Here is an 18,178-nt window from a genome sequence, read left to right as displayed (position 1 = left end):
GTCTTGTTGCTGTTCTCAGTTCTGCTGTTAGAGACAAGGCCAGAGAGAGGTGGTGTAGCAAGAGCTAGCAAATGTTATTGCTAGTCGTGATAATAGTAACTTATAGATCAGTTTACTATCATGGAAAGTATTATTAATATAATTGTCAAAAATGACACTGTTTTCTGTGTTTTTCTATGAATTTATGAACTTATTCAGACCTTCCACGTTAACTGATAAAAGTCTAAACAATCCATAACACATGACTTGTCCTAACTTAGATATCCACTAATCTAATGTCACATGCAGCCTCGCCAACAAAAACATTGTTGGTGAAAGTAAATTGAAAGAGGAGAGAGGGGAAATGCAATAGAAACACTTAAATACTTAAAAGGGATTGAACAAAGTCATGGAGGAGCAATGTTAAAACAAAAGGTCGTAGTCTAAAACTAGAGGGTCAGAGGCTTAAAGGTAATGTAAGGAAGTTCTACTTTACTGGGAAGGTAGTAGATAAATGTAACAGTCTCCCAGCAGAAGTAGTGGAGGCAAATACAATGAGGGAATTTAAACAGCCGTGGCGTAGACGCAAAGCTATGTTCACTATGAGACCAGGCTAAGGACTGATAGGGGCTTGAATCCCTTATATCAGACAGAGTAGATGGGCCAAATAGTTCTTATCTGCCCTTAAATTCTATGTTGCTATGTTTCTAAGGCTCGGCCTTTATTTTCTACCTCTCATGTCAGCCATTCAATGCAATAGATCAAGTGGTTGAAATGTATACATTTCTGTACTAAATAATTAGGTAGACATGACCATGATCGTTATTCACATATAAACGATCCAATTTGCACGGTGCGTTATTACAACATAATACAAAAGTCCTTTTTTTTTTTGCTCAGACTTTATCTGCTTTGAGTAATTGACCCAAAATACAATTGGGAAAGATTACATCCTCTGCTCACTCTTCTTTGTCTGTAATTACCATCCTTGTTTTAATTGCCACTTTAATAGTTAGCAAACTTGTAGCCAACTTTTTAATCAACATGTTTAATTAGAAGTTCTAGCTTCTAAAATTCCTCGAAGTTTCCAATTGAAGTTGACCCATTCAGTGCCAGAATGTTTTTGGAGTGGTACATTTTTAGTTTTATCTGATTTATATACAAATGTGTGGCTCCAAACCTTTGAATTTGAAGTCATAAAGAAGTCATTTCCCATGATGTTCTAAAAGCAACAGATTATTATGAAGATAATTATAATTTGTTAAATTGAAAACAATAGGTGAAATGAGAATTTCACCCGTGAGCTTATTAATGCATTTGTAGAAACCTGTCAGTTTTCTTTTGTACATGTATATATAGGTTATGACATGAACGAGCCCCCTCATGATTTGATTCATTTTATTGTGGTCTTGCAGAGACATATTGTCTGTATCATGAGTCATTATCCCAAGGTCCACTAGCAGATTTCGTACACTTACACCGATCAGCCATAACATTATGACCACTGACAGGTGAAGGGAAGAACACCGATAATCTTGTCATCATGGCACCTGTCACTGGGTGGGATATATTAAACAGCAAGTGAACATTTCATCCTCATAGTTAATGTGTTAGAAGCAGGACAAATGCGCAAGCGTAAGGATCTGAGCGACTTTGACAAGGGACAAATTGTGATGGGTAGACGACTAGGTCAGAGCATCTCCAAAACCGCAGCTCTTGTGGGGCGCTCCTGGTCTGCAGTGGTCAGTACCTATAAAAAGTGGTCCAAGGAAGGAAAAGCGGTGAACCGGCGGCAGGGTCATGGGCGGCCAAAGCTCATTGATGCATGTGGGGGCGAAGGCTGGCCCTCGTGGTCAAATCCAACAGACAAGCTACTGTAGCTCAAATTGCTGATAGCATTCAATTGTCTAAAATGTCTTTTTATGCTTTAGCATTAACATTACTATTTACCGGAACTAAGAGGTTCATGCCCTGAAAAACAGCCCTAGTCCATTATCCTTAAATTATCCATAAAACTTTACAGTACGCATTATACATTTTGGTAGGTAGCTTTCTCCTGGTACCCACCAAAACCAGATTTGTCCAGCAGACTTCCAAATAGTGAAGCGTGAGTCATCACTTCAGAGAACACATTTCCACTACTCCAGTCCAGTGTGTGTGGGGGGTGCTTTACACCACTCCACCTGACTCTTAGCATTGTGCATAGCGCTCTTTATCTCCTGTGCAGCTGCTTGGCCACAGAAACCCATTTCATGAAGCTCATGACACACAGTGCTTGTGTGCGTGCGTGGTCTACCACTTCATGGCTATGCTGTTGTTACTCCTAGATGCTTCCACATCAGAATAATAGCACTTACAGTGTACCGGGGCAGATATGACAGGGCAGAAGTTTCACAAACTGACTGCTGGCCAAGGTGGCATCCTATGAGATGTGCCACATTTAGTCACTGAGCTCTTCAGTACAACCCATTCTACCGCCAGTGTTTGTCTATAGCGATGGCTGTATGTATGTTAAGTTTTATAAACGTATTAGCAATGTGTGTGACTGAAACACCTAAACTCAATAATCAGAGGGGTATCCAAATACTATTGGTCATGTAGTATATGGTATAGCTAATTAAAAGGCATATTGATTTTTTGATGGGCGTCTGCTCTCTTTATTAACCCCTTTAAGGAGCTTATAGCCTATGTGTCCTCCATTCCTCAAGTACCATTTCTGGAAACAGTAAGAAAAAAACAATATTGTTTTATTTTGTTCTATTAGAAGATTCTGCCCTGTTGCACTTAGTATCTAGTGATCAACACAGTTAACCTATATGTCAATGATCTAGTCTGTTGGTGAAAGGAAAGACACATCAGGGAAGGATTTCTAAGTTTAAGGACAGATCCCTAGTCATGTACTGTAATTGAAGTTACCTTGCCTGAAGGAAGTTACCCTCTTTTCCATTTAATTGTAGTAGTATTGTTATGATTACATGTAAGAAAAATGCACTTACTTGTGGTTCTTACAGAGCAATTACCATAATACATAAAAAGATCATATTTGTCCCAGTTTACCATTATGTGATTAAACATGACAGCAAAGACCTTCCTATTTCATTGACTTATTCATTCATCTGCATTGTTATTCAGGGAGTCACACATAACACTAAAAGTGTCCAAAACGGAAAAGACAAAGACTTCAATGATTTAGACAAACATCTGCCGAGCCGAGTGGCATAAAAAATACAAGAATTAAAAGAGAAGCAAATGGCTGTCTGCCAAACAAGAGCTTTTCTGGCTTTTGAAGTAAAAAAAATAAGAAATTAGCTAAAGTAAGTTTTCTTCTTTTCTGTTATGTACAAAAACACACTTGTCCACAATCCCTGTCCTGTCTAGGGGTAAAGTATAAGGACGTTTGTCATTATCAAATGAATCATGGTAGTCCTCCACAAACATTCACCGTATAATGGTGAATATATTTCCAGGAAGATTCCATTGTTAACTGTATGGCTGTATGGTTTTTCTTTTGGAGCCATGGGGTTTTCATATATTTTATATATATATACACATATATACACACACGCACACACACACACATATACTAATTGAAGGCAGAGGCGGTGTCCTATCAGAGCTTATTCCATTTTTGAATGAGAACATGCGTATTTTTTTTACTTAAAATGATAATGAATTCAATAAGATTATGTAGATAAATGTCATTAATCATTGCCAGTGTGCCATGCTGCTCGCTCAACAGTTTGAGAGTCAAAGGGCATTTTTTCCCAAAGTACAGACTATATCTTCATCAAGAACTGCACCAGAAGAGTGATGAATGTGGTTGTGCGTTAAAGCTAAAGAAGTCGTGTAATTCCTGATGTTTGGAAACAGGAACTAGAAGATCCATCCCACATAGTTCACAGGATGCTAATGAGAAAAATAATTAAAACATTTACGAATGGTGTGGATTAGGTGGTTGATAGCTGGCAATTATAAAGACGGAACGCTTAATTGATATACATCCAATAATCCAGTAAAAATTAGCACCCTGACTAATGGAGTCCTCTCTCCTTCAAGCAGAATTTTAATGAGAACATTATTTAATGAAAGCTCATGAACCGACCCTCAATTAGTCCAATGTCTTGTTGGGTTTCATGACAGCTCATTTACTGGGACATAAACAATCATGGTAACATCAAATTTGACAATAGATGACATTTTCATGACCTACATAAAGACCTCTTTATACATCCTATAAAACCTAGGACCCTGACCCTTCACTTTGCCTTATAGTGCTTATTTAACCTTATGTTTCTTTGTACTCATATTCTATTAACCCACAACTTATTAGGAGGTGTTTTTTAGATCAACCTCATCTTCTAAATGTGGCCTTTGTGTGAGGCGCAACAACTGTAGCATTAATTACAGCAGGGCCTTCTTTCAAAGGAAATTGGGATTTTTATATATAATGGTGAGAAATCGTTTTGGATTTTTTACTTGGTAGCAGTTTTTATTTATTTTTTAATTTTTTTTAGAGACAAGAATGGCCAGGGGCGTACCTAGAGTACTTGGCACCCAGGGAGGATTCTTGTCAAAATAATGTTGGCAAGAATATTTATTTCACAAATTTGTAAACTGGAAAAAATAAAAAAACTAACTTATAAATAAATTAAATAAGTTTAAATAAATAACATTTATTGAACATATATGGTACAGCATAACTCCCATTACTATATACTGAGCCAGACATTGACAGTAGCGCAGCATAACCCCTATAACTATACGTTAAGCCACACTTTGACGTGGTGAGCCTCTGCCCGTAAAACAGCCTCCCCATGCCACCCCTGCACCTAAAACAGCCTGTCTGTGTCACCGTTGCGCTTAAAACAACCTGCCTGTGCCACCGCTGCTCCTGAACCAGCCTGGCTGTGCCAGCTCTACCCCTGAACCAGCCTGGCTGTGCCAGCTCTGCCCCGATGGTCATAATGAACAGTGACTCGATATCCATAGGGCTTGAAGACAAGTACAATATTTGTAATCAGGAAACCCTTTCTCAAAAGGAGCATACAGTACCTAGATTGGTTTGAGCCACTAATTCGCAGAGGTCTTTTTTAAGTATCTGTATAAGCAGAACCCAATCATTAAAGTAACTAATTCGAATAAGGGGAATATACAAGAATCTTATTGATGGGAAACCCAAACCCATTTAAAATGGCAACAAAACACGCAGTCCTATTAGATGTCAGCTCTTTATGGCTCTTTACGCTCAACTTTATGGCAACACAAACAATAAAACAAGCCATTCATTAGCTACATAGAATGTCTTATTTTGCTAAGCAGTATTTTATGATATTTCCTTTAATATTGATCTGCTTCTCGGAGGGGTGTGTACCTTGTCAAAGCTGATATATACTATATGTTCAGATACAGAAAAAAATATATTGAATTAATCCCTCTTTTAATTAGACAGAGATGAGCTGCATATCTGGAGTGTCGGGAAATAGTTTGCTCCACTACACTTACTAAAAAAAGATTTTTTAAGGCTTATAAGCTTTTTTGCTTTAGATACAAATGAAAGAATTGTCAGTTTTACACCAAAAACCTTTCCTAAAGACAAGGTTCAGCCATGCCAGTCAATCCATACGGCTTACAGGTTTCCGCTGCTGGCTTTATTCAACCCTCTGATCACATCACTTTCCCTCTGTTCAAAGACTCACTTACTGATGTGTTGTTCTCTCAGGGCATTCCTAACACTCGTTTATAGAATCGTTTCTGCATTATTAGCATATCTTCACCCACATCCTAAGAAGTTAAAGCTTTTGCCAGCGTCTGTAGAATAAGCCCTTCGTCAGGTCAGCTTCTAATGGACTTTTAGCCAAGATCACAACTAATCTACTCAATCACTAATACCGGTCATTTCCATTAGAAGTTGTTTCCCAGGAGCTGCCTGCTATGAAAAATGCACATTAGTTATTGTGCTCTGAAAAGCAGCCAAACATGCAGTGTTTTAACCAGATTTTATGCAACATTGAGCAATTTTTGACTGCAAATGATAAATCAAATGGAAACCTGTTTATGTAATGAATTCATGGAAGTTCATGTATGGAGGAAGCTTTTACCAAATCAGCACACACGATCCATCATGGCTCTGACAGTATGCATTCCATCCCATGTGCTCTTGTCCATAAGAAACATAGAAGCACAGAATTTGATGGCAGATAAGAACCATTTGGCCCATTTTATTCTTCCCAGTTTTCCTGATGTAAAGACACCAACCATAATCCTCTTGGTCTTGTCTTAGATTCAGGATAGAATTCCCTTACTGTACACATATCCATCACCCTGTCAGTAGGTAAATTTCCTTAAATTACACCTGAGCCTTCGACCTTCCAGTTATAGATTATGAACTTTTGTTCTATCAATTTTCCTCTTTTGAAATAAACTTGTACTTTGTTAAATGCAAATAATTTACCATTTTAGCCCTCCTTTTAACTTTCTCCATTATGTCTATATCCTTCTGGAGATGGGGTTCCCACAATTGTATACAACATTCTAGTTCTAAGTAGCAGAACCACCTCTCTCTTCCAGCTGCTAATGCCTCCCGTTATACATCCCAAGACCCTGCTTTCTTTTTCCAACACTTCTTTCCAACACTAAAGTCATCAGGAATAGAGTTCTATACACTGAAAAGTACAGAATGTATAGATATATTTCTTGTCTCGTAAACTGAATTTAAAGATATGAATTATATATTTAATATAATTTAAACAGTTTTACAAGACATGACCATGACCATGACCATGACCATGACCTTTTGGGCTCCTGCTACATGGAGCTTTCGCTTACGGGACGCGGCCAGGACTGCCCACTGATGTCAGTGGGCTGTCCTGCTGACATATGTGGGCGGTCCTGCTGACGTCTGGGGTGTTCCTGAAAGACCCCCCATTTAAAGGGGAAATGGGTGAGTAGTGGGGCGTGTCAAGACCCCGCTCAAGCGACCCGGACAAACCCGGAGCGTTCCCAGGCATGGACATGACCTTCTGATTGTATATATAGCATCTGCTTGCATTGAAACACCAAATCTGGCTGCATGAAGTAATCAGCAACTTTACAATAGGTGGGGGTAATTTATTGGGGGGATATTAACCGTGCAGGTCGTTACAACAAGAAGTTAAAATTGCTGCTTCCATGCAACACACATAAACTGGGCTACTCATCCATATATATGCCTTTACATGGGTTTGCTTAGTGTTAGGATTTGGAAAAGCATCAGTTCTGCTTCATGATGGTAAATGCTGTATCTCTAAAGGAATATTATTTTTATTCCCTAGCGCTACACTTTTGACATACCCTCAATACCTATAGCCCTTCCAATCTACAAATCAATATCATGTTGCTGATCAAATTAAAGCTTAATCTTCACAATTTTTGCCAATCACTTGGTTCTACTCTCAATTTTATTTTACCTTTCCTATTCCTCTAAATGCCCAACTTCACTCTTAACTGTTTATATGATTGATGATTGCGATTAATCATACCCACCCCCGCCAACAAACAAACATTACAACCCTTTCCTGCCTGAACATTCAAATCCGTAAAAGTCATGGTTTCCCAAACACTACAGAACAGGCTTTTAGACTGGTTTATTAAACGTGAATAATTTCCCTAATGATTTCACTTGTCACGTAGCCAGAAGAAATGTTAGCATCTGAGCTATGACTTAGATATGACTTTGCAGGTAGCTTTTATCTTCCCTCTTTATATGAATAAATATTTTAACTCCTGTATTTTTTTCATGGTACGTTTTACCCTAAGGGCACAAACAATTTTCTATATGCTTTGTACGTGTCTCTTGTATCTACAAATGATAAGTACTCAGGTGGAAGATCAGATCAAAACAAGGATCATTAAGCTTCATTTGCATATTAAAATGGTTCTAATTAAAGACATACATTAACATTAAAGAGATATGATGGATCACTCATAAGGTTATACAGGAATATACAGGAATTAATACAAGCCCAGGGGTTTTTCTCAAATTAGTCCCTTTCCCCACAATTATGATAGAATGGATTCTTACATGCAGTTAAATACTTCATTAAAATACCCTTTTCAAGGAGATTTCCTTACTAGGAACATCAGCATCTGGACATTAGATTCTAACTACATACTCAGTCATGGTAATGATACATAGGAGCATGGTCAGAATCATTCACCCGAGATTATGTGCAGATACATTCAATATTAACAGCATAGAAGGAGGGGACTACACAGTATGTGGTATTATCATCTAAGGAACTTAATCAGTTGTTCACATTGTGTAAGTTAATACATATTGCATGTGTTTTAACTTAGAATCACATGAAAGTTAAGGCCACATTTATACAATGCTGTTTAGTGGCAATACAATTTAATATAGGTATAACATCCTGATATTTCAAGCTGCAATGCAGCTTCCAACCACTGGAGGCCGCTAGTGCACAGGAGTATATAAACAATCTATGGCATTAAGTACGAGCAAATGAGTAAGTTAATATGTGCATGTGAGGAAGCCCATGCTAATCAATTATTAAACATGCTGGCCAGGTATATTTCCTACATCCCTTTATAACATACTTCCTAATATTTGAAATAGCAGAAGAAGGTCACCTGTTTTAGGGTGTGTGGTTACAGGTGTGGTTTAAAGGCAGGACTTTTAAGACTTTTTATCCATTTATTTTTCCTAATTCAAAGACTCAAACCTTAATCAATCATTGGTCTTGTCTTAGATTCAGGATAGCGTTATGCCTATCTTATGCAATTTTGAATTGCCTCCAGGTAGCGTCTACAACTTCTGGTGGGCCATTTCCATTTACCTACCACCCTCTCAGTAAAAGTAAAACTTTATCTATAAACCTCTGTTCATCTAGTTTTTATGGCCCCTTGTTCTAACATTTCTCCTCCGGAAATGGACATTTCTACCCTCCTAGAAGGTACGGTACAGAAAAAAACAAACACACTTGCATCTGCCAAAGTGTTCAGGGATTATTATTCCACTGCTAGAACAGGCAGTGTTTTCCATCTTAATAGGCCCTTCTAAAACCTTAATGTATTCCAGTGGTATCGATAGGACCCCAGATCCATGTGGCAGCTTCAATGATTTCTTATAACTGAATCTTGTATAAATGTGCTGACTGAATCTTTGCATTTTGCTGGGCTAAGCAGTTAGTAGGCATCGGATGCCCGGCTACAGAAACTGCTCCAACACCTATTTATAAGCCTGCCTATGTGTACTGATATACATGAAAACCGATTCTTTGCTTATAAGATTAAAGGAGTAGTATTTATTTATTTATAAGAGCTTAATTTTTCCTGCCATTGGTTTTTATATGTATACAGCTGCCGTAACCTGAAACCACAAAGGTGAGGCATCTTGCATGGAAAACACTGGGCATGCGAGGAAAGTCTAATCATTTTACATCAGTAACGCACATGAATATTAATCATTCGTCTCAAAGTGAGACAATGACCACCTACCTCTACAAAAGATTTTTTTTTTTTTTTTTTTTTTAAGTTTAGCAACAACCAGAAAGTCCAGCTTTTTGTATGTTTTGGACGATATTTCCAAACGTTGTTTGGTAAGAGTTGTTATACTACATTTACCTCTTATTTCTTGTCAGGAATATCTTTTCTAGTAAAATACATATGTCTGATGATCCTTTGCATCGCTTAGGTACCATCTTATCTATAAGCAATTTTAAGAAATTGCTTTAACTTGATGTAATATCACTCAGGCTGTGAAAAGGACTCTGCTAGAACGGCAGCTTCCAACCTCGCTACTTTATTTTACTCAGAGATATCTATATAGACTTTGCATTAGGTTTTGGAGGGCACTGTAGGTTCATTCAAACTGTGGCAAAATTGTTTTTGGATATCATATTCCTAGTTATTTCTGAGAATTCCTCTGTATTGGAACTAGAGATAATCCTTTTCTCATATGATACATGGGACCTCTCGGGGTTTGAAGTCTCTGGGTGAAGCCCTGCTTTCTTGGGTCTCTGGGTCAGTTTCTATATTCTCTGAAAGTGATGTTGGCCACTCACACTTATCTCCTAATCACTGCCCACTTTCCTCTCCCTTCATCCCCACCAACGGCTAAATGGGACTAGCCCAGGGAAGTCACCAGGTATGCTGATAAGTGATAACCATGCCTGGACTGGCCATCGGGCACACCGGACAAATGGTCGGTGGGGCGCTGGCCAACAACCCTCCATACACTTCACATGCCACTGCAGTGGGCAGCCGCCAACTGGAAATGCCCAGCTGCATGAGGATAAGAACGTAACATGCAGCCACACATCCATCAGGCGCTCATACTTACGTCATTTGGTGGCCACTGTCCTTAAACTGCAAGGGCACTCAAGCCCTGGTGATCACTAATAGGGATAATAACTATTAAACTTGCCTCACCTTGTCCTAGAATCTTGCTTTTTTTTTTATTCATGCGGCCACACCTAGCAAGAATAATCAGTAGTCTGGGATTTACCGAGGAGAAAATCATCGCATCTGTGTCCCGTTCTCAAACCTTGCCCGTGGTGAAATGGCTCTTGTAGTGCGAGTAATAGGAATTCCAAGAGCCTGCAGCACAGAGAGAGCATTCACTTTTATCTTGAAAGTGAAGGATCAGAAAGTAAAGAAAGAGGCTTTTTTAGCTTATTCCTTTGTTCATAAAAGATTTATTCACGAGTTAGGCTGCTTACGTAGATTTGATGTGGTCTCTTGTGGAACTTGCAAGGAAACTGTCCCAGCGGTCATGCAGAGATGTGTAAACAATACACTGTATAAATTACCTGGAGTATAACACTTCTAAACTACACGATCTTGCAGGTTTTTGAATATTAAATAAATAAACAAAATCTACAAACTTTTTCTGTTCAGAAACACATTGATTTTCCTCAGATCCCAGAGATAAACACATGGTCAAGTGTGAGAGTGATATATAATATCTTATCTAAAGTTTCACTGACGGACCCTTCCTTTAGATGCAACATACCCTGGGTCTCCATTTTCATTATGGATATCTTCGGTTACTTACCAGAGTCTAGGAAGTGCTGCCCTGCTGTATGTGTGACGTATAGACCTTTGTAAATACATCAGTCACTGAGTTATACGTCCTACATACCGTAGGTTAACGCTTTACCTGTGCTATCAGTAAAGTGTGAAATGTGTATGTATTCTGGAAAATGGCTGATGTGGTCACCCTTCAGGATGGATACATACAACTGTTTTTCACATGGATGTGTTCTAATGTACGTTGTGCTAGCCCGTTATAAGGCACATGTTAAACTACATATGTGTGCTTTTTGCTTCCAACACACTATCCAAAATAGATGCCGAAATACCAGATTCCACTATCGCTCAGTTGCGGTGGTACAAACGATAAAGAAGTACACAGTGAATGTGAGGAGAAACACTCAGGTGTCTCTTCAGTAAAGTAGAAGTGTAAGAGAGAGTTGCGATTGTAACTAAGGGCCAATTCCAGTGCATTTCCCTGCAAGGAAGGATGAGCTGGCCCTGAATAATGGATAGTTCACTCCGTAACATGACTTTTAGGAACTCTCATTGATCAACATACCTGGGAACTTCCCAAAGTTGGCTACACAGAGTTCTTCTTCTGAGGACTTCAGGAGGGTATAGTCACACATAGGTCGGGGCTAGTTGCATGAATTGGTACACTCTTTAGTAGGTTGCAAGTTGGTAGGGAGTATGTGTGACCGAACCCTGCTCCCGTGGCCAGAGAAAGATGAAACTGACCCAGAGATCTGAGGAAGCAGGGCTTAACCTTGAGACTCTGGGTCAAACTTGGAAGTTTGGCAGGTAAGCTGATCTAATTACATTGCATACAACCAACCATGAAGAAGAAGCTCATTTGGGATGGTCTGTCATAATACATATTGAGACTGGTACTGACTACAAATCTGCTCGTGGAACACAAAGGATTATCCCCCCCCCCTATAAACCCTCTCTTTAATTTTTAACAAAGTTGTAAATGCCAGGTTAGTATATTTATTTACGAGGACGGTTTTACTCCCTGTATCTCATTTATGTTTTAAGCACCCTATGCTATTTAATTAAAAACAGTATGATTTTGCTTATTTTACATTGTGTTATGATGACCTTGAGAAAACACTTGAGACTTGGCTTTCCTCGGTGTGCCTGTTCATTCACAGCTTGGCTATTCCCAGCAGCTTCAAACCACATCACTTGTGAATGCATTAAAAACACTCAAGCTATACCCAACATTTATTAAAACTTGTCTGCAGAGAAGCCTAGATGGTGTGAATCACAGCGCAACGTGAAAGATTCACTTAACCCTTGAATTCCAGAGGCGTCTTAATATTTTTACAAATGCATAGGAAGAAGCTATTAACTAAAATATGGAACTGTAACTCACATAAGCTACTTTATGACCATATATATTACTTTAAATAAATACTATTTGAACGTAATGGAGTATTATAATTACCTTGTTCTTTGTTTCAGGGAATGTGTGCCCAGACCTTCTATGGACATCTTTACTCCTGCAATCACGCCACCTTCAACATTAGGGTAAGGATCAGTTCCTCGGGCCAATAACTATGTTTTATAAGTTTTATATATGAACATTGATTATATATATGTGCTCCACACAGAAAATACATAGTTTAAATTATGTGCATTGTTCTCATGACAAAGATGATAATAGTAATTATTTCAAAACGATAACTCTAAGGGATGAAGAAGCAAAATTCTGTTCACATCTGAAATACTGTATCCAGATTTTAGTCTTTAGTCTTAGTGTTACATAGAAACATCTAATTTAACTGCCCATATTTTGCTGCTAAAACGAAGACCTTAATGAGTCCTTGGTCTTGTCTTAGATTCGGGATAAATTCCCTCACTGTATACAGCCTCTACCACCTCTGTTGAGAGGATGCTGTACTTGTTTACCATCCTCTTCATCACGTTATATCTAAATGTTTGACCCTCTAGTTTTAGATTATGACTGCTTGTGATAACATTTCTCCTCCTTCAAAATAAACTTCTGTCTCTTCTTTGTAAGATTTCTGTATGTATTTATCATAGTGTTCTTTAGTTTTCTGCTCTCGTTAGGAGACTGCCTACTTTGCCCAGTGGGAAATCAGATGCAGGTCGGTATGACTTGTGACAAGCTGAGCCAAACTACCCATTAATGAACGGACTCAAAACACATTCACCAACTAGTTCAATGTATACTGAAAACCTATGAGAGATGGGACTGCATAGAGAGGAGGTAGCCAATATAAACACTCCAGCCCTAGTTTGAAGTAAAATGCATGCTGATCAGAGCATTAACTCCTTCCCCTTTCAGCTTCTTTGGAAAGCAAGAAGCATACTTAAGTACGCCACAAGTATTTTGGGAGTAACAATTGCCAATTGTTGCATTCAGGTTGCATGCATTGGTTGGATGTTGCTATTCCCAGTTGTAGGTTCCATCTGAAGAAAAGACCTCAGAGGTCCCGAAAGCCATCTTTTTCTAGTTGGCCCAATTAACAGTATGTACTTGGGACTAAAAACTCAATTTTTCTGGGGCTAATAAGGCTATATCAATTCTCGTTAGCGCTACAGCACATACTTAAGTACATTTTCTGCATCAATAGATGCGGCTAGGGGTGGAGGAAAATGAAGCCCAAGTCCAGAAGAGCAACAGACAGTAAGATGGAGAAAATGGACTCCAATAACCCCTTAAAAAATAAAACGAGACTGTTCCTGTAAAAATAATTCCCAGATTACTCATATTATGGTATCTCAAGGAAGAACTGCCCCATTGGGGCACTATGAAGAGATGAATACCCCAAGAGTTATTTGGAATGTTCAGTCTAGAGATGAGGAAGCAATCAGCGTCTTGGTAGAATACATCTGAAAAAGCTTCAGAGCCTTAAATGAATGGGTTAGACCTATTGCTTTATGCTATATAGCTGGCTGTGTTTACCCTAATCATGGTGTTTTGCAAGAAAAAAAACATTATAATTTCCATGTTTATGTGGAGCTTTGGAGTACAATCACTCCTAAACACTACATGCAGTGATTGTGCGACCAGCCATCATCTCCATAGCCCTTAACTCTTGAGCTGCCTTGAAATGAGGGCACGATGGTGTGTGCCTGCGCAGCGCTGCACCTGGAGGGGAGCCGATCTGCGCAGAAATGTATCAGATAGCTCTGTTATTTTTAAACAGGCGCGTTACAGCTGGGCCGAGAAACGATGAGACATTTTCAGTGAGCAAATTAGTAAAGACGAAGGCAGCGGCTGCATCTATTATCCAGGGGGACAGCATAAGGGGGTTTTGAATCCATAATTACAGCCATGTGAATTAATTCTGCTCAGCAGGCAGCCAAGCTAGCTGAACCTTTAATATAAATATGTTCATTTTCAAATCAACACAGCAGGTTACTATTTATGTGTGATGATGGTTGTACTGTATCCTTCAGCAAGCTAGAAATGTACAGTGAGTTGTACTGATCACTCATGTCAGACATTTAATCAAATCAGCATTAGCTTGTCTGTCAAATTACACTGGGGTGTATTTACATAGACGCGCAGAATAATAAATTTGGGATTATTTAAGCAATATAATGGTGAGTCCCATTTATCTACCCGCAGCTCTGATGTATTATATCAGCTATGGCTCCATATGCATTTAACCACCCAATATATGTATATTAGGAAGTATGCAACTTCAATGTCGTATTTCTGGGTGCTGCAGACCTACTAAGTGACCATGTTTAGGATAAGCAGTCCCTCGTACTTTGCCTGACGTCTTGCTTTTCTGTGGCCCAGAGTGCTTGCTGGGTATGAGTTATTCTGTAGCCCTAATTGACACAATAATGTTAGTATCTTAACTTGGGAAAATGTTACACTGCTTAACAATATACCCCCTAATATAAATCCGTTCCCATGGCCGTTTCAATCATTGGGTGGTTATGCTGCTGCTTGAATCGCGTTTGGAAATGATAGTAAACACGTCGGAATACAATGTGTTATCATCATCGTGAGGCTTACAGCTTAAGTCTCAGCCATTGAAATGTGAATAGATAAATGTGGCTTTTGGTTCATCTGCACGCAGCCTCGAACGCATTATGTGCCAGTCGTGACAAGTATATAAACACTCGTAAAGTACTCACGGGGACGCCAAATGGTTATTTAGTCTGTAAACTCTATTATACTGTAGACAGTTCCTGGCTATTTGTTTTTTTTATGTAATGTGCATAGAGTTAGTGACATGAGTTACTTTAAAATAATTACTTGATTTATGTTGTTTGTGGTCTCTGTTGGTAACTTTGTTATATCTGCTGAGTGTCCCTATCTAGAAGAGACAGTCCCTCTTTGGGGACCAATCCCTTTGTGCCATTTTCATCTCTCACGTCCCTCTTTTTGGAGCAGAGAATGTTTGCTGATTGCACGTGTATAGAATCAGCAAGGCATGGGTTAAAAAATGTAATTTTAATTTATTAGCCTGTAGTTACGGGAGGCAAGCTAGCTTTCTAACCAGCGCCTCTCTCCCCCACAACATCATTGCAGCGTCTTCCTCCTCTCCATCCCTACCCGTTTGCCTCTGCCACAAATTATGTAAATAATATATGTAAATGAAATATATTACATATGTTCCAAATGCCAAAGCCAATTACATAAATAACTATGAATATGAGCACAGCTCCCCCAACTCTGCCTCCGACCACACAGAAAGAAAGCTTGATGAGCACCTTGTTTGGCGATCTACTGTTTTTATGCGCAAGAAATCATTTTGGATATTTTCCGCGTCCCTGTCTTTCTAGCTCTAAAGAAAATATTTGAAAAGATAGAGCCAGCATGCGTTTACTTTGCATAGTATAATAAACTAGTTAAATACCCCCGCCGAGTCTTTACATTGCACCTACAGCTAAAGCAAATGTCATTCAGTCTGTTGGTGCATTACGGCACGGGAAATAAAACATTAGCCCCTCTCCTAGTTCAGTGAGCCAGTGCATTTAAAGCTGGCGGCAGCCACTGGCGTTACATTTTTCTCAATAACCCTTTGACTGCTGTGGGAGCGAACGACGCATTGAATACCCTATCGGAACTCACGGGGTAAACGCGCACCAGAACGGGCAGCTGCAATTCCTGCAGATTTCCGATGACTTGTAATTCACAAACGTGACCTCTTCACGTGGCCGACAATGGTGAATTGGCAAGCCCGTGAACGCTTGGCAGGAGTGAATTTTGAGTCGTCATATGTATAACTCAACACAACAGCTCAATCCTCGCCCCTCCAATATAATCAAATAAGTGGAATTACTTGAAGCCTCTACACTGCTATTGACGGTTGAAATTTCCCCATTATCGCGCACATAATGGCTACTTCACCGACATAAACACAGAATATTATTCAAACCTTTTTTTATTGTCGTATGGCCTTTCAGCAGTAATATCCAAACATACTACGATTATTTGGCTTAACAATGTGCCGCTGGGGATATTATTTGATAGGCTGTTATTCGAGTTAAGAGCTTCATTGCATAAAATAGAGGAGAACAATGATTTATTCATTATATCTTTCATAACTAATAAAAGAAATCACAGTCAAAGATAACAGGCCACCAAAATGAATCCCTCCATCTGAAAAAGAGAACTCGGAGACTCCATTGCCTATATATATATATATATATATATATATATATATATATATATATATATATATATATATATATATATACACACACACATACATATACACCTTTTTCACTACTGGATGTTGCGTGGAACATACCTTTAACGGAGATAACATAGAAGAAGATGTAAGGTCACATTAGCTTTCTGGTCCTCAAAGAGCAGGTCTCAGAGGGAACTCTAATTGCCGCTTCCGTTATAGTGATCCTCCACGTCACATTCACTAAGAACTGAAGGTATTCATTTGTTAAATCGAGGTGTATCTTGTAGGGTTTATTTGTTGTATAGAGCTCAGAACCTTATAGATGTTTTCCTATTTAGCTAGTGAATATTCAGGTACACCAGCCTATGGCCAACGAACCAGAACATCTTGTCAGTAAACATTGCAGGCTACAAAGTAACTGCTGAAGCACAAATATTGTCAGACAACTTTTCAGCCAAATCTAAATTTAAATTTTGTTTATCCCTCTTGGCAGCTCAGCACCGTGTCAGCTCTGATTTAGCTCGGCCAATAATATTGATATTTAATGTCAGTTCTTATTCATTACCTGGCTCGGCGTGATGCAGAAGTCATGCTTTTAAGAAGGTGTTACGCATTGTTCAGTAAGGAAGCAGAGGCTGCCACAGGGAGTGGTGAAGGGGAGGACAGCAATAACACCAAAGTGCAAATCCCACCAGGAGAGTAGCATTCTTATATTCCTTTAATGGTTCTGAGCGTTTGGGCAATGTTTTTACAAAAAAAAAAAAAAGCACAGGACTCTTACGACTAACTCAATACACTGCGACACTTTCAACGGTTAAAATAGGGGCCTAATGGCTGCTTCAATGAATGCAAAGAAATGTTTTTACCGTGCTGTTATATTTTATCGTACACAAACATGTTTATTTACAGACTCATAAACATACCTGGGCGTCCTCGGGCCAAGCTCTGCTCCCCATGGTCACTGGGTCTCTTTCCTCTTTGCCCAGCAGGAGAGCTGTATTTGACCACACCCATTCCACTCCCACAAGACTATCTGGGACTAGCCCGACTCATATGTGCATAACTAGCCCTGCCCCTATTTAATCTACTCCCCAAAAGAAGGAGAGCTCCGGGTACCCTACCTAGTGGACCAGGAATGATCTTGGGAGCCACTGGTGGTCTGCAGCTCACAGTTTGTGCAGGCAATTAAATATTTGTAGCCTGGCACGCTTGTCCTTCTCACAAAACAGTGACAAAGCTTTCAGCGGCTGATTAGCCTCAAGTAAAATGCTGGTACTGAACATAATTTATACATCGTCGTTGGTTGAGAGAGAGTAGCCTTTCAAGCCTAATGAAATGCAACATTCCCCGTGTAGAATGTCTTGTGGATTTATACAGTATATGGCATGTATCATAGACCCCCAAAAAGTCTAGTCTTGGCATGCATTTTGATATGGTTTTATTTTTTATTTTTTACCTTTAAATGATCAGTCATGTCAATCCTAAACATCAGAAGTCCATCCTGCCTCTTCGTGGCCTCCAGAGCAGGGATGTTT

General features: G+C 39.1%; 1 protein-coding gene across 2 annotated transcripts in view; it reads left to right on the top strand.

The window, feature by feature from the left end:
• SPAG16 (sperm associated antigen 16) overlaps window positions 1-18,178 on the top strand; it is a 290,439-nt gene that overhangs the window by 174,181 nt on the left and 98,080 nt on the right. For both annotated transcript variants that reach the window (XM_053470842.1, XM_053470840.1), the window contains exon 14: window positions 12,481-12,546. In XM_053470842.1, coding sequence (XP_053326817.1) covers window positions 12,481-12,546 — 66 coding nt within the window. The remainder of the gene's footprint in view (window positions 1-12,480; window positions 12,547-18,178) is intronic.

This window comes from Spea bombifrons, chromosome 7 (assembly GCF_027358695.1).
Source record: "Spea bombifrons isolate aSpeBom1 chromosome 7, aSpeBom1.2.pri, whole genome shotgun sequence".
Taxonomy (NCBI): domain Eukaryota; kingdom Metazoa; phylum Chordata; class Amphibia; order Anura; family Pelobatidae; genus Spea; species Spea bombifrons.
Note: the sequence above shows the minus strand (reverse complement) of the source record. Positions and strands in the feature narration are given on the sequence as shown.